Source organism: Cardiocondyla obscurior, linkage group LG03 (genome assembly GCF_019399895.1).
Source record: "Cardiocondyla obscurior isolate alpha-2009 linkage group LG03, Cobs3.1, whole genome shotgun sequence".
Classification (NCBI taxonomy): Eukaryota; Metazoa; Arthropoda; class Insecta; order Hymenoptera; family Formicidae; genus Cardiocondyla; species Cardiocondyla obscurior.
The window spans coordinates 10,715,378-10,740,237 of record NC_091866.1 but is presented as its reverse complement, the minus strand read 5'-3'; the positions used below and the strand labels follow the sequence as shown (position 1 = coordinate 10,740,237).

The 24,860-nt window shown below is 41.5% G+C and overlaps 1 protein-coding gene and 1 long non-coding RNA gene across 6 annotated transcripts in view; both read right to left on the bottom strand.

Moving 5' to 3' along the window:
• Positions 1-24,860, bottom strand: part of Dnc (phosphodiesterase dunce) — a 302,183-nt gene that overhangs the window by 142,300 nt on the left and 135,023 nt on the right. The window contains exon 1 of one of the 5 annotated variants that reach the window (XM_070654260.1): positions 16,163-21,331. The exons of the other annotated variants lie outside the window; for them this stretch is intronic. Coding sequence (XP_070510361.1) covers positions 16,163-16,311 — 149 coding nt within the window. The 5' untranslated portion in view covers positions 16,312-21,331. Of the gene's footprint in view, positions 1-16,162; positions 21,332-24,860 lie in introns of those variants that run through there. 5 annotated transcript variants of the gene reach the window in all.
• LOC139101243 (uncharacterized) lies at positions 9,905-16,154 on the bottom strand. Its single transcript, XR_011545527.1, has 2 exons — positions 14,254-16,154; positions 9,905-11,029 (listed from the first exon to the last, which is right to left on the bottom strand). It is a non-coding gene; the product is annotated as an uncharacterized lncRNA (long non-coding RNA).

Genomic DNA, 24,860 nt, shown 5'->3' with positions numbered 1-24,860 from the left:
TTAACGGGAATTACGAAACGGACAATGGATGAATGCCAAGCTGACAACCACGGTGCATTTTTTTTACGCGATGTACCTTTGTTTAACGAGCTAAACGGTCTGTTAAAGTCGGCTTACCAAGCCAGGCTCGTTATTTCTCAAATCGAATCGATAATCGCGAGCGCATTTTCCGCCTCTCGTTTTTTTTTTTTTTTTTAAAGAAAGAACGTTACCAATCAAAATCTGGATAATTGGTTAATATCCGGAGCGTCGAATTCCCTTGCGATAACTTGATCAAATACTCGTATGCCCAAGGCGCATTGGTCCACCGAGACTAGTTCGCTTATACCGTCCTAACGTAATTCACTTTACTTCGCGCGATGATGATCAAAGTTGTGTCCGTCTTTCGTAAAAGTTTAATGTGATTTAAGGGCACCATTTTTCGCGAAGATTGAACGGAAGCCGATAAACGTTACTGAGCTTTTACGAATTGATTTAACCAATTCGTTTACATTAATTTAAAACGCGGTAATAGAATAACAGAGAAATCAATATCATTAAAAGCACACTATATGTCTTCTTACAACAAACGTTAATTTTCAATAATTAAAATCTCGATAAATATCTCTGAGGCTTTGTTACGATAATTCGAATTTTAACTTTTTTTTTTCTCTTTTTTTTTCATTTTTTTTCTTTCTTTTTAACGAACACACGTTATGTTAAATTGTAAAAGATCGTAATTTTGTCTGCAATTATGCGTACTAGGTTGCTGGTATTCGCTAAAGTAAACTTAGTAATAAGCAAACATTTTCGTGATTAAATACTTAAACCATATTGAATAAGATTAAATAATATTGCACTCCTGCTACGTGCCTCAAAGGCCTTCCCGTCAGTGAGCCGATCCGCTCCGCAAATACCGTTAATATCATAATAGCATGTGCATTAATTGCACACCCCATACAGAATCATCAAAGGTAGGCTTGTATCGACATGTATACACCGCGACGTTAACCCTTTCAGTCCCTGTTGTCGAATGGCGTCAAAGGGACGAATATAACATGATGTAACGCGTTCGCACCCAGCGAGCTCGTGCGTCCGTTTCCTAATAAGATCGCGGTCGAAATAGTCACCGCGTAAGAAATTGGACGCAAAAAGTAAGAGAGAAAAAGACTAATAACAAAAAAAAAAGGAAAGAAAAAAAAAAGCAGGTAAAATGTAAATCAATCTCGCGACGAAGTGCCAAAGAAATAACAAGTGTCCAGCTGTGTCAAAAGTCGTTAGGCACGCCGCCAATCTGCGTCATGCTTACTTCGAAGGACACACCGTGGATTTTGGGGAAGGGTGGCAGCCGGCGTGCAGGGATGCAGGGGTGCCCGTGTCGCGGATAGTCAGCCGGGGAGGGCTAGTTATGCGATGGGGTTCATCGAGTGGTGGGGGACGAAGGTACATTTCGAGGTCGGTCGATACCACTGTCCGTCGAAGCGCCATCGCCACGTGCTTCGCACCATGCTCTGTGTTCTCGCGATCAATCTTGCAGAAACGCATCCGACTTGAAAATTGCTTTTCCTCCCCCGAGTCGCAAGTATTTTCCAACGTTTCATTCGCATTTAGATTAGTTTGCTCGCATAATCGTGCCGCGGCCGTAACTCTCGCATAATTTTTATTAAAATCTGCAAAACGAAACGTAAACGCGATGTTAATTCCCCGAATAAAATTATCACCGCGACTTCAAAGGAGCGCCGGTATTAGAAACGAAAAGGAATAATTAGATATATCGTGGAAGAAGCGTGATTATAATTTAGAGATAACTGCGTAACGAGTGTTGGTGAAATAATGTATTTTTTCCGAAATTAAGCCTCCAATTAATTTTCCCGCGGAGCAGAAATTAAACAGAAATAAAAAAAAATAAAAAAAAAAAAACGTGCACACGGTAGGCTATCGTACGATCGATGCCGCCCTTGAAGCAAATGCAAGTCCCGGATTACTGCCACATAATGTATCTAAGAACTATTCGCGACCGATATCGACGGATATGGGCGTGACGCGAGGTATCTTGACGATTCTTGACATTTCGCAGTTCTTTATAGCATACGGATACGAAGGTGAACCCATATTTCGCGTTAAGCTCAATATGAATTTGTATGCGCCTGTGCATGGCCGCGGAGCGTTTTCGATGATACGCAGTGCGCATTTCCGAATCGCAGCACGGGTAAATTTATCTCACCGAATTATCATATTTTAAATATTCCATTATTTTATTAGATATGTATCTACGTGTTTTCAAAATAGATTTCCCGGCTCTATCCGGAACGTTGTAAACCGACTACATTATAACGGCCCGCCGTTAAAACTTGGTACGCTCCCACCAACGAGCCTCGAAGATAAAATTTAACGGTAATATTAATTTTCAGATTTTCAAGGGACGCTTGCCAAAATTATTATTAAATCCCATCACGAGAAATACGCAGTTTCTCCAACTACATTGCGCGTGACTGTAAATCTTATTTTAAGATAAGGCTACGGCTACCCCCGCGTAATTTTCTGCCATCGGCATGTGCAACAATTTATTATCCTCCCGCGCGCGTTTTTCATTTGTTTAATTCTCCACGCCGCGAAGATTAGCATCGCGCGCGCGACGTGGCCTAACCCTTAACAAACGAAGCGAGCCACCTGTCGTCGATAAGAGACTCCAAGTACGAAGTATTAACCTTGATTAATTTAATTCCCTTCCTCTCTCTCGTATTTATAGCTCGGGGAACGATTTCCGAGCGGTACGCGCCGGATAATCCCCCGGATATATTCGGCCTCGCTTCGTAGCGCAAGATCGCGTGCGACCGGTACATTACGACTGCCGTGAAAGCTCAACCGGCGGAGCTTTTATAGGTCAAGTTCTCGTTTCGTCTCGCGAGGAAGTACATGCCCAGTGGTCGGAATCGTGCATGTATAAGCTCCCTCGCGAGACAGGCGTGTGTGCCCTAGGCCTAGACCCAGTTCGCGCGCTCAGCCTGTCTCGTGATAACGTCGGCGATTCATCGCTTTCACCGATGCTTAGTCACGTTACTAATTGCGATGAATGTTGAATGTTGACCGTCCGCGGAGAAGACGGATGAATAGCGCGGAATGAAAATCGTTTTAGGTGCCCGCGAAATCCGCCGCGCCGCGGAAACCGTCTCGCAGGAAACAAAAGCGGTATTAACCGTGGGAACTGAATTTCCCTTCGGTGAAGCCGGCAAGAAATAAAATTCTCCAGTTCATCTCGAGGCTCGGGATGGATAAAATGGGATTTCGCGAAAGCAAAAAGATCGAGAAGTTACTATCTCGAGTTCTGGGATTCAGATATATACTCTGTCACTGCGAGCGGGCTTGTATCAGTTATGTTTGCAGAGCTCTCGAACAAACCTCCGGAGCTACGTCGTTTTTATCGCAGAGGCTTTCGGCTTTTTCAAAACTAAACCCAAACTGGAGTTCATAAATAAACTCCTTCGAACACACGTTGCCTTTGTTTTGCGGATCAAAATTGCGCGTGCAACAACACCGTTAGTAAAAAAAAAAAAAAAAAAAAATAAAAAGATTGCAGTCAGCTAGCCATTTATTTTTATATTCGAACATAAAGTACCATAAAACATTCGTTCTAGAAGAGGAAATTAACGTTAAAATTAAATTTTACGTCTCTGGGTCACTCTTAATACGCGGAATACCATTGTTTCATGCGTTATACATCATCTTCGTATTTCGAGTTGATTATACTGGAAATTGCAGACCGCGAAATGAAAAAAATTCACGGATATATCAGTGCTCGGTGTAATACTAGACGGCGTTAATTATGCACGACGTTAATTACTGGGTTGTACAAACAAGCGTTTCACCGCAAATCATTGTGCGCCGGTGGTAATACGAGATCGCAAAATTTACGATAATCGGTGTTGCGTGAAGGTAAGGACTGCGTTGACAGCTAAAATTTCATATACTATATATATAAATTCCCGCTGCACATATTGACGTTGTTAATTTCTTAACGTGGAAAACGTAGCGTTAAATACGTATCTTATTTTAAGATGCAATCAATTGAAAGTTGTTGCGCTAAAGTGCCAAAATGACATCAACTGCGAATAACAGCGATTCATTCTAAAATAAAAAAGAAAAGTTAATAATCTGTAAACGGCGAAGTTTCTCAATGGAATCCAATTTTGCGGAAATTATTTTACATTATCACGATATTCAATATACAATAAGATACGAGCAAAATGTAAAAGATGAAAAGAACTATTTACATTCTCTCAGGACCAATTTAACCAGAGTGTGCTAAATCGCAAAAGCGATTCGTATGAATGCAGCAGATGGTTTTATTTCGGCAAATTGAATCCCAAGTGCGCCATTCTTACATCTGGCCGAATTCTGTCGAATTTAAGGATTCATGCTATCTTTACTTCTTCACAATTTCACGCTAGAATTTTGTAAGAAATTTTTTTTTGCTCCTAGTCACTCCAAACTTATTGTATAACGAATAATTTATTTTTTAATTTATTCTCAATTGATTGCATACTTTTTTCGAAAGTCGTCTACATTATTTCTCCCTAAAAAAAAAAAAAGAAAAAAAAGATTAATAATTAAAAATTTATAATAAAATAATATACACATTTCTATTCGTTATTCTGCCAGTAGCACGTACTGTGAACTTTTCACTTCATTTTCCTTCCAGCGAAATTCAATCACGGTTAATTAGATTTAATTGACAGTATAGACGGAAAAGAATCTTACTACGGTACCTCTTTTAAAGCAATGACATTACAAATAATTTCATCGTAAGAAAATGTGAATGCATAAAGCGTGGTGTAAGGACCGAACACAGATGCCTTAACAGCTGGGTAGGTCGTACCGCAATAATTATGAGAAAATCGTAAAAGGACGAATGCAGAACACGTGTTAACGCTAAAAGGGCAAAGGTAATTTACGCTTCCAGGTTTGCGTGGCTTTGCTAATATATGCAGAGAAAGAGAGCTAGAGAGAGAGAGAGAGAGAGAGGAAGTTTTTCAGAAAATCACCCGAGGGTAAATTCAACCGACATAACCCGTTATGACCCCTTCCGATATACATACAACGTCATGAAGCAAAATGAAGTTAAAAAGCACGTGACACTATGCTCGTAAACTTAGGTTTATTTCACGACATGTATACATGCATGTATGTAAGTCGAACATGCGTGTATCACGTGTCGCAACATGTACCGCGTAACATTTGCGACGAGCAAATTCCTCTAAAAAAAATAAACGCTATCACAGATAATAAAATAAAATATTAAAAAATCACAAAAACCAATATGTGTAAAAAGCAGTACAAAAATAAATATAGAAAAACATTTTTTTTTCCTTTTTTTTTAATATCAAACGCTGCGTTTAAACAATGCATATTTCTCTACCATAAAGTTTGAATAATTTAGGAATATTAATTTATTCGGCATTCCAATAGCGCGATTAAATAAAAATAAATTTATAAAGACTAACAGAAACCTAAAACCCGGCGCGAGGAAAATCTTAACGAAATGACACCGGAAAACGTCATTACGCATTGTCAAATATGATAACTTCGGGAATCAAGTTTCAACGTAACAACGCGCGAGTTCAAATCGCATTCGAACCCGGCATTAGTCCTTCTCTTACTACTTCTGTGCGTATTCTATTTCATTTCGAAGTTAAAACGTCTTCTTCAAACGCTTGCAGTAATGCACGAGGCAGAAACGCAAAGACGTCTCCGAGAAAATTACAGCAGTCGAGAAGACATCGCGTTTTGCGAACCAAGTATTTAAAGCGGCGGGAATTACAGACTCGGAAAATAGTCAGAAAAATAACAGACCAAAACGGCAGAGATTATGAATAATCTGTAAAGTTTGTAGCCAAATTAAAATACCGAAGCTAAAAGCAAATCTGTACGTAGGAAATCTACAATTTTGATTTGCAATACGGTTTTACGTTTTCCCGACTATTTCCAGCTTAAAACAAAAAATTACTCGAGCTCCAATTTAAATAAAGCCTGACGCATAGAGCGCACTTTATTTTTATTATCGTTGCATAAGATTGAAAAGTTGAATCGCCGGGCACTAACGTAATGCGCTGAAGCGACAAGAAAATTGGCCGTGTCGATCTGACGTTGCTCGTGTGTATTTTTTTCTGTTCTTTTTTTTTCCCCTGCCCGGTATAATTAGACTCAACGAGTAGGCAAATGGTAATTCAATTCCGTAAACATTACACCTGCCAGCGTCAGCGTAGTTGCGCCGTGTACACGATATTACGTGTAATTCAGGGAATGTGAATGCACGCGCACGGACACGTCCATACTAGCGAGCTATGAAATGTTCTACAAACGAGGGAATTCGCGACGAGGGCTTTCCGTTGTGATGAAATTTTTACTCCGCGCTGTGCTCCTTCGACGGCCGTATTAGATTTATGTATTTATTAACGGTACAAAAAAAAAAATCCGCATTTTAGATAATAGCACATGCCAATTATGTGCGCGATACGAATCAAAGACGCAATTACGTGATTAAATGTTTTTTTTTTTTTTCTGACATCTTTATGCGAGTGGCTTCTAAGGAAATCGATAGAGTCCATTTGGAGAATCACATTTTTATCAGCTCGTATAAACAAACGTTCACAAAAAAAAAAAAAAAGAAAAAAAAAGTTGATTAACGGAGGAGGAATCCGAACCGTTTTATCTGTGTAACGAATCGCTTATCCTCCTTTGTTCCTCGCGTTGTTTGTCGATATCACAGATGCAAAGACGGTCGAATCGCAGCGCGCGTCGTAATTCCTTGTGGAAACGCGGCGTGGCGAATGCAAATCATCAATGATTAACATCAGCTGACACTTTTGTCGCCAGCAAGCATTATGACGCAGCACACGATTTCTCGATCGCGCGCAACACGGGCGAGCGACAACACGTGTGTCCTGCGTGCATTAAGCCGGCACAGCTTCGGCATCAACGAGCCGTAATCATCATTAAATTGAACGCATGCAAACGATATGAGGGATTCATTTATTAAACACCACCATTAACCGACCGCGTATTATGGTAATTAATTGAACGCGTATAATTTGGTAAGAAAAAGCGAGCGAAGACACGCGGGTAGCGCGAAAACAAAAAAAAACAAAAAAAAAAAATTTAAAAAAACTATATCGATGTCATGATAACGAATCAAGTGATTTTTTGATCGCGGCAGAGGTGACAGATTTAGAGCTGTAGAGATCTATCGCCCGAGCAATTCTTCGTAACAATGATAGTAATTGAAAAATACAATTTCACTCCACTGACAGAGTGGCATACAAATATCTTGATAAAGAAGCTTGAATTAGCTAATGACCCACGATATCCTATCGTTACGATTTGCAGACATATAAAGATGGCAAAGTGGTCGTTAACAATTTGCATCAATGATCGTTGAAACGCATGAAAATAAATAGCGGTCGAACGGCGCGTAGCACGAAAATGTATTTAACGTTCGTGAAAATCGCGCGGAGCCACGTGGACGTTGAGAAAAAAATAAGTTTTATAACTCGTTTCTCTGTAATCACTTTAAATACGGTTGTAAAATTCAACGTCTTCTTGATAAATAATTTTCAACTCGAGCTCGATGTGTAAGGTGATTTTACAATAAAACTGCATTAGCATTTTCATTAAGATTACCCCGCCTCTGTTAATTCTGCTTCACTCTTAGCAAAGTGTATTTATCCTTAAATTTATATTACGTTTGCATGCAAGGAAGACAATTTAATTTTAACAAACTTAAATTTTTGATCGAGATAAAAAGTTCAGCGTGTTTCGTAGAAATACTCTAATTCTTTAACTAAAATAATGATGTAACTGGGACGAAACTTTCCCGTATGTATTTCAAAGCTGCTAGGTTGTCGCTTATTGGCCAAACGTGCAGACCCGTGCAGCAGCAGCAGCATCGGTAGTAGCAGCAGCAGCAACGGTAGCAGGCAATGGTTCGTATCGATCCCTCAGGACCCAGAGCTGTACCCTAGTAGCCTTGCATTCTCTTTGCCATCTATACAAGGTGGTCAAAATTCGGCTTTGTGCGCACGGGATTATATTTTACTCACAAAAACGACGAACGCGCGTATGGTGGTTGAAACGTCATTTTCCCGAAATGCTTTCATTCATCAACCCTCCCCGCGATAAAAAGATTATTTATTTTCCCCTCCCTCCTCTCCTTTCCTCCTCTCTCTTACCCACTTTCCTAATCACCGCTGATAAAAACGTGAAAGCGAAAATAAAGTCTTGAGTCAGTGTCGCGAGATTACGAGCTCGTCCAATCGAATCTAATGCAACGATAACGGCAAGAGCTTAATACTTTAATCCGAGTTTCAGAATTATTTATTCGACGGATGTGATTGAAAGGTAATTGCGAATGCGGATGTTGAAAAACATCTTCGCCGTCCAGATTAAATACCGTTGTAGATAATAAAAATATATCCCTCGTTTATCCAAGTATGCGTCACTCACAAAATATTTTCATTATCTGGAGGACTGTTCTCGAAATTGATTTCCACTCGCAACGGAATTCTCTCTTCTCCGAGACCCTTACTGATAGTTTTCACGTAAATTTCGATACTACGTCGTAACGGCTTGCGATATTGTTTACAAATTAGGAAATATTCGCCTCGCCCGCGCGCGATTTCGCGCCGTTATTATACTCTCCGTATAATGATAATTTATCAATTCAGGTTTCGTTAATAAGTGAAGAGTAATTATACGAAATTAATAAAAACAGCCTATCTTGCTTTCGCCTTTATAACAATTAATTACGTTAATTTTTTTTTTTTTTTACTTCTCTATTTTCTTTCTCATCTTACAAGTTCTCTTTAACACTCGTTGCGTACTCGGCGCGTGGTGCACGTTCATTATATCTTATTTTATTCTGAGGTCGAGCAATATTTATGAGTTTGCTTTTAGTAACTGATAACAGACGAATGCTAATCTTGGCGCGCATCGTTAATTTCCCTTCGAGAACGAAGAATAACGCAACTCGCAAACTTCTCAGCCGTGAAATGCATGCAATACCGGTGCATCTCTCTGCGTAGTGGCGGAGAAACGAACATAAATGAAATATGTCTACGATAAATCGATGGCACAACGTTGCAGCGTATGGAACCGAGTGGAAGATACCGCGAGATATCTAATTTAAAGTTTCCGTGAAAAATATAATAAAATTAACTTTTCCATTGCGCCTTATTAAATTATCTTTTTAAAGCCGCTTCATCATCTTATTTTTTAATCACACGAAAATTATCCTTTCTCCGTTTTCTACAAATTAATAAAATAAAACATAAATATATATCGAGTTCAAAGCGAGCACGACACGTTTTTGCTCTTCGTTTTGTTGAAATTAACAGGCTAAAATACAATTCCATTGCTTGTTAATAATAATTTTTAATATTCTCTGTTTCTAAATATGCATACAACACAAACGTGACGTCCCTTAGCAAATATGAGTTCTTCTAAAATAAAACAAAAAAAAAAAAAATTTAATTTGTTATGTTCGCACAAGAATTGCTGGCAGGTCGCAAAGTAATTTTAAAAAATTCCTTTTTCTCAAGACCCAAAAGGATTCTTACGATTCTCTACTAGGAAAACTTACATTGATGCTCGAAGAAACGAAAGAGCAAAAGGAATAAAGAGACGAAGGGAGGAGAGAGAGAGAGAAGTTAGAAACCCGTCGCGTTGGACTATAAATAAGAACTTAATAAAACAGCACGCTCGGTGCACTTGATCTGCAGAATACGGCGATTCAAGAGCGCGTTGAAACCATACTCTTACAATGCGCTTGTAGTGTTTCTGATGTGGTAATTTGTATATAAAATTATTTACAAAACGTGTCGCGCACAATGTGTAGTATTAGCAATGGAAAAGTTACTTTGCAGTTAAATCATTAGAAATAAAATCGACGCGGAATAAATAAAGAAATTAATTCGGAAATTAATTGAAACACGTGATCGGGAAACGAAATATAAGATGCAAATGTGAATAAAAAATTAAACTAAAGATATAACTGCGGTTGAAAAATAAATACTTTTCAAAATTGCCGAAGGTGCATATACTTTCTGCATTCGCGTGCTCGTCAAACGATAACAAATTCTGCTTGAAACGTATCTATCCGTTGCGCCATTGACGCTCATATCTATTCTCTAACCCGATTACTCTCCGTAACCCTATTAGAGTCATTACATCACGCTTGTAATTACCATTATCGTCACCTATGTAATCGATAGATCGCGAGAGTCATAGGTGACGCGTAATACTAATGTCGCATATGGTAGGGATAATCGTAATGCCGAGCGTAACGTTAAAAGAAAAAAAAAGAAAAAACTTGATATTTCCTCCAAAAAAGTGACCCATTTTCTCTTGCATGCCAACGTCAACGAAGCCGGAGTTTTTGCGCACGTTGACGTTAAGAATATGAGCCGCTCCGACAGAAGGCTTCCGCATTTCTCATGGGAGAGAAACTAAAAGCGCTTTCCTAATCTTTAGCCTCTTATCTCTTCACAATATAAGAAAGTATTTTTAAAACGGGGGAAAATGACAGAAGGAATGCACTTAACGAATATACAAAGTTAATGAGAAATTTACGCGGGCGTTTCTATTGCGATTACGAGATAATATATCTTACACGTGGCGTTTAATATTTAAATATTACGCTGAATTAATTGAATTAATTAATTCACCTAATTTCTTTACGTGATATTATATTCGGCTACGAAATGTATAATTCACGTATAGTATCGGTGCCGATTAAAAAATATTAATCTTCGTTATCGTAATGGCTCTTCGTTTCAATCAATCGCCGCTAAAACTGCTTAATTTATCACCGATATTCGCCATCGAATATGCCACTTAATATTGCTTTTTATATGCAGCAACAAATTTCGCTTCGAAAGCACAACGTATTTCGCTTGAGTGACATAAAATATGAGTGCTATCAGAGCCGGATAAAAATACCGGTTTGGATTGTTACTCACATAAACCTTAGCGAGAGAAGTATGAACTCTGGACTCACCTGAAACATAAAGTAAAAAAAAAAAACTTATGTTACGTCATGTAAAATTGTTTTAAAAAAGCTAAGTAGATTAAGTTATTACCGAGAGATATTCTGCGATTAATAAGCTGTAATTAATTATAAAAATTATTTAAGCTCATAATATAAAAATAGGTATTATTTTTAATACCTAGGAATTTTAATGTTTTTTTTTTCTTTTTTTCGTTATAAGACTAGCAAGATTATATGCAGAAATAAAAATATTATTTCACTCAGAAAATTCTTTCAATTTTCATAGCGTGGCGATATCAATTTAAAAATTATTCGTTTCAAAAAATGAGCATGAATGCAATAGATGCAAGAAGTAGAACAAGAAGTATCGTATTTCCGCTTTACTCCAAAAATCGATGATACAGCTACAGGAAATTTAAGTTGTAGACGACGTGCGACGCGCCATATCCTTGTACCACTAAATTTTGTGAAGAAATCGGAGAGAAATATCTGTACGCGTTATTTCCATTCAAACTTCTTATTTCACACATTAGTTATTTCAAAGTCCTCGACTTTTTGTCGTCGCTTTTGGAGAAAAGGAAACATAATCTTTAGATGCGCAAGATAATAAATCACTAATACATATAATCTATTACATTATATTTTGATATCTTTGCAATTTAAAAAAAAAAGAAAATAAAAAAGAAGTAATCCTAGAAACCGAGGTTACTATTTTTATCTTCGATACTTCTCAATGAAAACTTTGAAAACGTCATATACGAACGACATTATAAAATATATATGAGATGATACATCATTTATTATCTTCCGCTACAGGTAATAAAACCGATGAAGACAAAAAAAAAAGAATACGCGTACGAAAAGGAACGAAGGCGCAAGCTGCATCGTGATCTTTAATAACCGGATTCTCCGGTTAGATCTCCCGGCTCGCGCAGGTGTTGGCGGAAAATGCAATTTGGTGGCATTCACCTCTGACAAGCGTGTTTTCCTTTCTTCACGCGAGAGGATAGATCCTAGCGTAGAGTAAGAAAAAAAAAAGAAAAAGAAAAAAAAAATCATATACAATCTCTTGCGAGACGCAGTTTGCTGCTTCGATAAGACGAGCGACTTTGCTGGAGGCAGTGGAGCAAAATTAAATTACAAGATAATAGTTGTTTTCAAATGAAATAAGATACGCCACCTTCACGGCCCAATTAATTTATCACGGCTCTACTATGCTCCTCGTGCGAAACGCTCGGGGAATTATGTATCAAGTTCGGAATATTAATTTTTCTCAATAACGCCGCGACGTAAGCTCGCCAAATAATAACTTCCACGTACGAATTAATTGTGCAATCACCGTAAATCGTGAAAGCAATCTACCGCATGGTGGTCGCGTAAGAATCTAACGTTGCACGGCGCGCGACTGGGGTATTAATAGTCAATTGTTATCGCTCTACGAACACCTTGTACAAATATGTATGATGACGCGACTCACCTTTTGCGGGACCATTTGCACATGCCATTTACGCGCATTTACGATCCCACACGTATATATCGTTCTCCGGCTGCTTTAACCGCTGTTAGGCGTACCCTCTCGCAATGAAATAGCAATAAAAATTATAAGCCGGTGTACAAAACACCTTTATCGTGCACGGGAATCGCAACTTTATGGTATGGTATGGTATGAAAGTTTCAGCGCACGTAAATATCTAAGAAAAGCTCTCTTCCTGGGTGTACGTCAAACGATTAAAAAAAAAAAAGTAAAATAAAATAAAAATAAAACTAAAAAAAAAACCCCAAATAAACTCAAAATAAAACGCGCACGTCGCAACGCAAAGTACGAACAACCAGAAAATACTAGCACGAGTGGATTAATTTAATGAAACCATAGCAGTCTACACGATCGTGCTCCTTCTGAAATGACTATTTTCAGAAGAAAAACGTGGACGTACTTTCTTTTTATTTTCCGCAAGTAGTTCATAGTACCTCTACCTACGGTGCGTTTAAACGCCTTATAAAACAGCGTCGCTCGGCAGTGACGGGAACGGAAAAGATAATAATATTTTTTAAAAACCGCAAGTTCTTTCGCGAAAAGATTTCAATAGATTAATATGAAGATTATTTCGATGTCACGTCGCGCTTCGCTCGAGTTCTTAATTTAAGCGTAATCAAGCGTTAAAAGTAATCTGTTAAAAATCTCAATTTCACGCTTTCTTGTCGAACAAAATTAATTGTAATATATTAATTTAAAGTCAATACATGCAACGGAACGTAATTTGTACCTCGACGATGCGCGTAACATACTTTCCGCCGGCCAATTTTATGTCCAGCGAAAACATAGTACGGTGAAATTAATATGCAAATATCTTTGTGTAGAGCGCGGAAGAAAAAAAAGAAAAAAAATTAAACGAACACGCGGCAGCAATGAAACCAGTTAGCGCGAATAGTGACGCGCGTTGACTTCTATTCTCAATATATTTTTATACAAATCATCGTTAATGACAATCTGAATTATTTGCGGGATAACCGAGCTGCAAATGGAACTTCGCTACGTTACGTTTTACGGGAGAAATTAGTTAAATAACATACGAAGAAGCCATAATTAAATTACTGCAAGAATTCAAAGGTTAAGAGCTGCTTAGTACAGAAGCTTCGCATATGCGAATCCCCAAGCGAGAATTAAAAGAGTAGCAGCCGGAAAGTCTATCATTCAATTTCGGCCTTATTTAAAGCAACGCCATTATTCTCGCGCGAACTTCACGAAATTGTAACGACACTCTAAACCGCGCCGTGTAATTATCCTAAATTAAAGGTTCCCGAGGGAACCAAAATGCCTTCTAGTTAGACCAAGAGAGTCGAAACTTGATCACTACGCTTGTACAATGTATTTTCTGTAGAAACAAATTTAAGTGTAAATTTCGCGTACGTTAATTAACTTCACGTTTTTACACAAAAATTAATCTAAAAGAACTGACTTCTTTAATGATATTCTCTTGTTCTTCGCAGAGTACTGTTTTAACTTTCATTAGTTACACAACAATAAATTGCGCATAAAAAAGAAAAATATTTAAAAAATTACAAAGTGGAAGAGAAAGTAATAACATTTTTCAAGTTAAAAATATCACCCTATTTTACCATTATAAACAATTTATAATTTATATATTTATGCTAAAGAATAAAGAACGCTCGCTCTGCGCGCGTCGTTACGCTAGAACATTAGTTGATTATATTAATTGCTTTAGGATAATTACGGAAATTAGAATTGGATAATCTACGGCTGATGAACGTCCGACATCCTTTCATCCTTCCATCCTTCCTGCCGTGGAAGTATTTCGAATTATCCTGACATGTGCGTGTGCGTGTAGCATTCCAAATCACTTGACAATATATTACACTGCTTTTTTTTTATATTCACTATCTCTAATCATTAATCATTAACACTATCACTTGACAGACGAACGACCGAAAGAATAACGGTGGATTATCGCGGCAATTTTTTACGATTAAAATTAAAAATCGCGACGAACGATCATTCATTGCATAAATTTGCACTCTCGATATTCGTGGCGTTGCTTTTTTTCCGCCGGGTCTTCACTCGAGTCGTCCTCGATCACGACACCTCTTTTGTCTACGATTGTCTACGATTTAAAGCGAGGTTACTTTTGATTCATTCATCAATTCTCGTTGGCAGAACGAACGACGTCGACAACTAGCACCAAGCGGCGAATGAGACGGGTCGCGACGCGAAATGTTCTCCGCGCACTTTATCTTCTTTAAGTTTCTCAAAAATCACTTGCTCGGAACGGTATGACAATCTCGGCCGCGACGAAGAAGACGGGCGAAGTGCGGATCTCGCACTCTGAATTGGCGGTTACCGGAACCTGCCGAAGAAAAATTTTAATGGGAGCCGTAATCGAAGATGCCCGACGCAACTCCCGCGCAATTCACGTCGGACGCTCCCGCGCGCTCCGCCGGCGACATAACCTTATCTTTCCGGAGCACTTTTTCGATGCATTAAACGATGCACAAAACGATGAGTAGCGTAACGCATGTATGCAAAAAATGATCGTCCGTTTCCGAGTCGACGACGTCGACACTTATTCGTACGCGATACTTTCCTATCCGCGGTCGAAAATACGCGTAATTGCGGAGCGATTAGCAACACGTCCGCGCGCCCGCGACTCCGCAATTAAACTGAAATTTCGGCCCTTCGAGGAAAAGAGACAACCGTGAAAAAAGTAAAACAGTCAATGAATTAAATCGTTAATTGACCGAATTGACTAAATAATCTTTCCCAGCAGTCGTAATTTTCTCACCCCGTTTTTCTTTCGTCGCAAGACGTCTCGGCCACTCGGCAATCGTGAAATTTTCGACTGTCTGCAAGCGAAAAATCTCAAGGGACAATTAACCGTAATTTTCCACGAGTTATTTTCGTCAAGAAACAGATCCAACCGTCATTTTCGGGCATTCAGAATCGTCGTCGCTATAAAACTCTTATTCCAGCGAACTCTTGAATAATAAAATAATCCAAGTATCTTTCAGCTTCTTAAAAATCTATTTCTTAAAAAAAAAAAATCACACGAAATAAAGTAACGCGGTAAAGCGATCGTTGGCAACAATTCACACGTAACGCCAATTATTTTTTCAGATAGAAATGTGCTGCTAGCCTTGTATAAATAATTAACACATGTTAAGCGAGCAACACATAATGTAAAGTGTCTGATACCTTATACTACTTGATGCTAAATCTGCAACGACATTATTCAGACAATCTACATACATTTGATTATGACATACATGGAGCTGTCGCATTTGCATAATAGACGTATCGCTATCTGCAGCACACCTTACCCGATCTAATCCACGCCATAGGAACGGGAGCTGAATACCCTAAGAAATATACCGGGGCCGCCGAGAGAGTAAATTAAACAGCCTCTTCCCGGGCGTAGAAAATAAACTCGTATAACACGCGCGAGAAACGAGTGCGCGCGAATAAATCCGAAATTCGTGCTCCGCACGTCACGGTCGCGCGGGACGCATGTTAAGCGGCTAATTAATAATTTTCCTCCGCGCAGTTTCAACGGGGGAAACTCTCTCTCCGCGCCATCCGAATTCTATTATCCGGAGTCTGTTATCCGCCGTACGGATTATGTTACTCACCCGCAAATCCAAGAATGCCGCCTCCTCGGCACGTTGCTCGGCGGTACCAGCAACAAGGGCACCGTGCCCCTTATCGCGTTACCACCGCCGGGACCACCGTCGTCGTTGTCATCCGGAAGCCGTAGCTCCGGCACCTGGAGGCTACTCATTCTCGATACTCCACTTCCGCAGCGTCACGTCACCAAAACGCGCCGTCGCTACCGACGACGTCTTTGCGTACCGCCCGCCGACCGGACATCACCGATCCTCGCGTTTCCACGCGCACCGTGAGGACTGACGACGCGATTTTCACGCACACTTATTAAATACTTCACGCGTCTTTGCCTTGACCGGAGTATCTTTCAAAATCCACGCGTGCGACCGCGACATCCTCTGTTATTCTCCGGCAATACTCGCTTTTATAATTACATATGATTGTATCCCGAGATACCGAAGCCCGGGAATATGATGCAATCGAAAGATCTCCGATTTATCTGCGGAAGAAAGAAAAAAAAAAAATATGCAAAGTGATACAAACGTATCTGGTGTTAACGAACCGAAATCCAGGGATCCTGTCGAGTTGTGTGTCGTAAAATTAATGTATCCGTTATATTTTAAGGTAATTAAATGACCGCAATCGAAAATGGCTATCTAACGACGCCCGTCAAACGGTATCAAAGATTCTGGTAGAATTAATCATTCATCGATATTCAATACTAGGTCAAATTTTTCACCGCTGTCAATTTTTATTTCTTTTTCTTTTTTTTTTTCTTGTGGGTGATAAGACGTCAGAGTCAGCCTTCGGAAATGTTACGTAATCTAACTACACGTGCAAATTGAAGGACTCTCGCTGGCCGGGAATGCAGAAAAGGCCGTCGCGCGTAAAGATCGTAAATGTGTCGTTTTTTATTCGCGTTAATAATTCCATCCCCCGGTGGTATACGATCGTGCGGCTCGTCACGCGATGGATGCGCCCGTCGGGCGATTACGAATGAAGATGCTTCGACGGCAAGCGATTTTTTCCGCGCGTCGCTTTCGACAGTCGTTCCCCACCTATCATTGCTATGCTCGGTGTCGCGCCGCTTTTGCCGAATTATTCGAACAATTACGGCAAGGCGCTATAAATGAAATCGCGGTGACGCGAGCGGGTCCTTTTGTTACGTCCATAAGCGCCGCTTTTGAAAGCACGAAAATTCGCTCGCTTGATCGCACACCCGCTCGCCTATTGAGCAACAGTGAAACGCGTTGCGGTAAGCAATGCGCCACACAGCGCAGATGAGCCGCGCTTTCGAGCGTCAACGCGACAAAGCGCCCGCGGGGTCACTCATTACGTTCTCAAAGGGAATAATTTCGGAGTGCTCACCTCGCGCAACGCGATAGATCCGTATTCGCCGCGAATTGCGCAGCGGCGTTTCGCAATGATTATCGCGCGCGACCAATTTGACGCGTAGGGCGTGCAGAAGTGAAATTTATTAATATGCATTGCGAGAACCGCGGCGCATTGTGCCCGTACGGTCGCTTTTAATTTGTCGCACGACAGCCCCGCGTTTTCACGAACGAAATGCGAGGCGGCGAACATTGCGATAACAGAGATTCGTTTTGACACCGTCGATTTTAATCCAGGTCAATTCTAAGGAAACGCTATACACGCCGGTGAAATCGTTAAGCTCGACATTCAATCCGAAAAAGTCAACGTAATCAAGAAAGGAAACTTAAGACGAAGGGAAAATACGATTTCGAGAAGGAAACGTTGTTGCCGCAGCATTCCCCAGTTTCTATCTTGACACACCGGTGGGTTATTTGAAATTCAAATGGCAAAATTGATGCCACCGAAAGTTTATGCTACCCCGCCGTACAATAAAAAAAGGAAAAAAAAAAACTTACAGAAATTCGCGTCGCACTTTGGACGATATCGCGATACGTCGCTATGATTTTCGTCGCATTTGTATAGGTAATGCCATCCGCGTGCTAGCTGTCGGTTTATCTCGATTCGATGAGGCTGAATAAACGCGAAATTTTTATCTCTCGCTTCGATACAGAGTACATCGGAAATAGACCGATCAAATCAAGCTCTAACGACCGGCGGTCTATTGATACAAAGCTAAATGCCGTTATTCGCCGCGCCTTTTATTTATCTTTTATTTTAACTCGGTTTGCATTCTTCCTAGCGACTGACGGAGCAGTCTCAAATGAGACGGCTGAAAATTTATCGCCAGATATCGGTACGTCGAGGCAAATCCCAAGGGTTACAATCGGCGCGCTCGGCTCGCAATTGGCGGCCCGTTAACTAGAAAAATTTATTGGCGAACCCGAAGGGAGGGTCCGCGGCCAACAATCGCATCGCGCGCGAAAAGCGATTCCGCATTGTTCGATTACGAAACACCGTCGGGCTGTGGACGTTCATCAAAGTTACATCGGGAGTTACGAGGGCTTAAGAGAGACAAGCCCGGTGGTCGATTGTAACAACAACATTTTTACCTCCGTAGAATTTTTTATCCGTTCGCACGTAATTGCGTCACGCTTCCGAATATTCCGCGAGGGGGGAGAGAGAAAAAAAAAAAAAAGAAAGAAATTTGCATCGCGTTACGCCGAAGAATTCTTGACTTTATTGAATTTTAATGTAAAATTAAATTTCGAGAACACCAAGTATTGAGGGATAAAATGTTGCGGTGACTTTCGCGCGAGAACTTCCGCCGGCGACTCCCCATATCGAGCGCGAATCCGCGCGCGCCTGGATTACCGAACCCCAAGATTATTCTGAGATTTCGCGAAATTGACGATTCCCTCAAGTGCCGGGAACGGATTTGTAATAACGCGCGTCTCGTGCAGTAAGCCGTAACGTTGTGGGGAAAATGAGATGGTGAAGGGGCGCGAGGGAGCCGTGGCGTAATGTCGAAGGTAACGAAAAAGAGAGAGGAAAAACTGCCCCGAGTGTTTATTGCGCGGGGTTTGTACGCGAGGTGCCCACGTGTAACACGGCGGAAATAGCATCGGCCTGTAAGTTGAGTATAATAGCGATATTAAAGAGGAATTACTTCGACGAAGGTCGAATTATAATGCGAGTTTAATGTATCGTTAAATCGATACGCCAGAACCCATCTTTTTAATCGCGCCGCGACGTAATTGGTTTTCATTGGTTTTTATGGTAATAACGACGTTTAATAGCATCTCGAAGTGACGCGGTGGGAACGCGCGGATCCGTAATCCCGCGGTGGCGCATCCACGGCGCGACGCGACTCGCGGGGATTGTTGCACCGCACGTGAGTCGCCTTTGCGCTTGCGGGGGCCAACAAATGTTAATTAAACAGAACGAACGAAGAGCACCGTGTCGCTAACCTAAGTCAAACAGCGGCGCCATCGTCGGTAACGTTTGCACACACAAAGGATAGGCGCGCCACAATAGCTACGATATCTTAATTAAGTGACTGCCTACCGGAATCACGAGACCGCGTACTTTAACTCTGTAAAGATTTGTAATCATATAACTATACCGTTCCCGTGAACGTCACTGACAATGAGTAAAAAGAGCCCGACTACCGAAACGAGACTCGCGTGCGCCGCGATAACGAGATAACACGTCAATGGGATGCTCTGTTATCTTGACCTTTCAACCAGGAAAGATTGACTATCGATTGCTCGAAATTGTGCTTCTTTCGGGCGAAGGAGCGATAAACCATCTGTGGAACAGAATTTCTTTTTCTTCCGCGGCGTGAAACGTACCTCGCGCAGACGCGAGCAGATTATGCTTATTGTCTTATTGATACCGTGGGGACGATACGCGTGACATTTCCTTCTTACAGACACACACGCACGTGCATCACCGCCGTAAACCGATAATGCCTTGAATTTGAATTGTAAAATGCGCCCTCCACGTATACGCGAATGCTTCAACATTGTACCGAATGCGCAGTTTGTAAATGCGGACCTGCCCTACCTCGGCAGGAAATGCCCGTAATATATTCATCATCGTGTGTGATCAGTTTCGACCGATCATCGCGCGACAAAAACGATCACTCGGGAACCGAAGGAATGCCGTGTTTGTCGATAATACGACGCGTTAACGCGCCTCTCCGGGTTCCCCGGGAACGTGAATGAATCACGTGCCGCGAAGCGACGGACGCGAGCGTAATTCTACCGTCGAAAGGTGGATCACCGTGCTCACTCACGTCGTGGAATATGCAGAACGAATCGCGGAATCTACATCCGCTGAAAGAAATAAACATGTAATATACGACTAGCGACGAGATCGAGAGAAGGAGGATCGCTTTTACGAGCGAGGGAACGACGATGTAAATGGAGCAATGAACTCCGTATCGTGCTAAAAGCCGCTTTAACGATCGCGCGCTTAGACCACTCCGGAATATTGTTCGACGACCCCGCGATACGTTTGCGGCCGGCGGACATCTGCCCGCTGTCAACGACGAGATTAGCAAATTTATCGATGAATAATCATTAATCGCGACGTCGCCACGTGATCCCCCGGGGAGAAATGTCATTGCGGATGCAAGTGTTCGACTAAACGCGACCGTGTCGAATAAATCGAGCCCCCGAGAGCCAAAGAATCGTTATGAAATCGGCTCGCGTACGCGAATCGTTTAACCTTTACTTTTATAGCACAAAACCTTCCTGATTGTTTTCGACAATGGCACGGACGTGGATATGCAGGCGTACGATCGTCAACCACTTGCCCGTAAGACAAAACACTGGCGAGTATCCTGCTAAAATTTCGATATCACGGTATTATACCCGCGGCCGTAATAAAGGTACGGTCACGAAATCTTCACTTCTATAACACAAAAAATTTCTTTAGATCGTTTCCGACGTGACTACGGCACGTATCCTACGTGGATACGCAGACGTACGATTACCAAACAGAAATATACACAGTGGTCAAACACTCGAATAAGATAAGCCGACGAATATCCCGATAAAACCTAAGGAAATCGAATCTACGCCATTACGGGCTTAATCCTCCAATAACCGAACGTTAGCCCGTCGCAATAAAATAATATACCGTAGTATATTGTTAATACAATTTGTCCTAAGTAGCAGAGACGTCCTCGGTATCATAAATAAATGCTGGGAGAACGAGATAGAAATAAGAACTGGTGGTATAGCGAAGTCATTCATTTTCGCGCGGAACGCTAGAAAGTAATTTAACACAAGGAGTTGAAAAGAATTTTGTGCTTTGTCACCATAAAAGTGGTGGAAGTTTTGCGAGCTGTCGTCTAAACCAAGTACTTTGTTCTTATAACATAATATCGGAGGAAGGGGGAGGGAGGGGGAAGTTTAAAGATAGCGATAAAAGTAGATCACACTGTCTCGCATTACGATGATCGTTAAGTGCACGATTCTCGGCTTTTATTACGTCGAACGAGTACGAAAAGCAGGAAATGGAGAACGCTTCTTACGACAGTGAAGTTATTGAGTGCCTGGTTATCGCTTCTTCCCGCGATATATATTTATTTAGAAATTTAGCATGCTTTCTTATAATCTCGCGGCAAGTTTCATAATTATTTTTGCCCCCCCTTCCCCTCTACCCCTCCCACCCCGTGCTTTAAAATCTTCATTAAGATCGGAGAGGTGTAACTCGAAGATCTTGCGAGCTTCCGCTAGTAAAAACAAGTCTAAAAATCTATCCCCCGGAGCTCTTGAAATTTGCATTAACCGTTATTTTATACATCAAGTTTACTACATTATCTCGCTATTGTTTTTAATAAATTAATTGCTATAAATTTATGTGCAAATTATGAGGCAAATGTTGCGCCGCATAATCCCCAAGCTACGCGCGCGCGCCCGCGCCCTCGGATATAACTTGACATTTTGGACAAATTCTTTTTGCGAGAGTGAGGGCGTAGCGGCACTACAAAAAAAAGAGGCTCCCTTTCTCGACACGAAGGTCAGTTTCTTTGATATAAGTCTGTGTCAACAACGGCTGTAATCAGGTGGGCTTGCCGCTTTAAAAGACCGTATATTCCCGAGATCGAAGCGAAGGTGTATCTATTCATTCCTCGACACCTTTTCCTTGAAATGCCGGCCTTACAGGAAGAAAGTGCCGAGACGTCTGACAGCGGAAGCAATCGATAACAGTTTCGTACTCTTTTGAAATGCCGCGGGCGCCTTACCGTTTATTAATTACAAATACGAAGCGGATCGATAGTTAGCCTTTTTCTTTCACGGAACTGCAAGAGCCGAAGGGACATTAATTACGATTTGCAACCTCTTCATTCGACGGAATGCGTCTCGTTAGCGTCGCGTAACAACGAGCGAGCGAATAAAACATACACCTATGCATATGTAATATTCTGTTTACATCGTTTAGTCACCGACAGCTCTATTACAGGCGTATGCAGCTGTAATACGATAACCACATATCTAAGCGGCGCGATCGAAGGCGAAGCTCACCGCAAACGCATTTCTCACATTCCGCCCGCGGTACTGGAATTTGCGGAATTTCGATTAGCCGATCATCTAACATAGAAATAAATATCGGTATACATAAGCGGGATATATGTATACCTATGTGCGGATCGACACCTCTTCGATATTCAGTAGATAATGCAATAGCTATCCGAACGGTAGCGATTCGTGTTGACCAACTTGCGGGGCCGCGAGATCGGGACAGTCTTTCCCTCCCGGTTTGACAGAACTCTTCAAAGTTCCATCTGCCGCACTCGAGAATCACTCTGTGACTCGTGCTTAAAAAATCCTTTCAGAAGTCGCATCGAAGGGAGAAAGAGTGCGATAGACGCGCCCCGCTGAGAGATAATCGATTTTTCTCCCGACTCGACGACGGATAGATAAAATCGAGAAGTTACAATGGTAAGCTAATAATAATAGTATAACGCCGAGCCGAAACAGCGCTACGCCAAATGCGTTCGGTATACAACGACCGACCGGCAATGCAAACCTTCTATTTTTCACGCGTAATAACGGCGAAATTGAGTTACGCGCAGTTAATCCCGCGATAACACTCGAGCTGGATGCATAATAAGTGCGCCATTGACGCGCATTGGAACAAACGGGCAATCAATATATGTACACGTATATATACTCATCTCGCGTCCTTCCTAATCGTTCGCATCGTCTCGTTGCTGTTGTTTCTCTATACGTCATTATGTATCTACCGATTGGTAATTACGTTGTACTGCTAATTAATCCTCCAGGATTAATGTCACATTACGATTGCTACCAAAGCTCGCGCGACTCGAACTCGGCGAGTGTTCTAATTACCACGTTGGAACTGTCCAATTTCCGATTATCCTGTCAGTAACTTAACGACAACGCGAATAGAACGCGGAACCGGAAACGTATAACGCGATATGCGTATGCGATAACTAATGGAGTTGAATTTCCTGCTGTAGCGCCGCGCGAACGACGCGTACGTAGCTAATGTGTCTTTTAATATTTCATATATTCTTCGCAACGTGTTTTAAATATGAGCAGGCTCCGATTGCTTTTCAAAACTGCTCCGAGAATTACTCCGGGAAAACACAATTTCCAGTCGCGTTCTTAGCCCCTACAAATAATTTAAGTAAGTGCTATCGTCTTCTCTATCGCGGTTTTTGTTACGGATACCTTTACTCCTAATCCGATACCCTTAGCAATAATTTGATCAATTTCTAACCGGATACTCCGAACGGTTTCGTGGTATATCGACGCGAGTTTCTCGCTGGTCGCAATAACGATTCCGGCAATCAAAGTTTGCGCTCGCCCACGCGCATTGTAAATTATACTTCCGTAACCAGCTCGTATCCTTTAATGAAGCTGAGCGTCGAAGATAACGCGCGAAATTCGCATTATCTCGCGCAGATCGACCGGCGTAAACGAATAGATTTTACACAGGGGATCCAACAGATTAATCGCCGCGGTCCACCGGACTATAACTCTCCGCGAGTCCGCGCGTTTTCCAAAATTTCGAGACTTTGATCGATGCCGGTACAGATATATTTCATCTCACCGGGAGAGCCCGCGAGTCTCGCGAGACGCTATCAACCACGAGCGCGATCGGCGATACGGTACGGAATGCATAATGGAACGAACTTGGTCGATGTTCCGCGAAGGATTGTACCCGAATACGAAACGAGCTCCGGACAGGTTATCTCTCAAGCACCGGCTTAAAAGTACGGAGCAGCGCAAGAGTGTATCTTTAATCTACCATCGAGCTCGTACCACGAGCAACGATGAGAAACGACCGAAAGCCGGGCCAAAGAAGGACACGTTTAGCACGCCAAAGTAACGGCGGGTAAACAGATTGTGAAATGAACCGCGTGGTAAACGATTGCAAAATGCACGAGAAAGCGAAAATGACAATTTATTTAATCACACTCACGTTAATGAATAACGTGGAACGCGAATAACTTTCCTGAAGCCGCGATAGAAAAAAAAAAAAAAAAAGAAAAAAGACAAAAAATTAAAAAAAAGGGTTCTTTGTTCTCGTGCTCGAAGAACTGAAAGTGACACGAGATCGACGCGCGCGTTGTGGATTACAACGATTTTCCTGCGCCACGGCGAAGGAGCAGCGAGTGATTTATTAAGACGCCCTTCGCATCGTGTATTACCGCGATATAAAGAATCCATCTCATCGATATCGAACTTCTCGCCGAGGAGCGAGCGCGTTGTAAACTGCACGCAAAAAAAAAGGGGGGTATCCCGGAGAAGAGAGAAAGAGAGAGAGAAAAAAAGGGGTTTACAGCCGCATGACGTCCCGCTACAATTT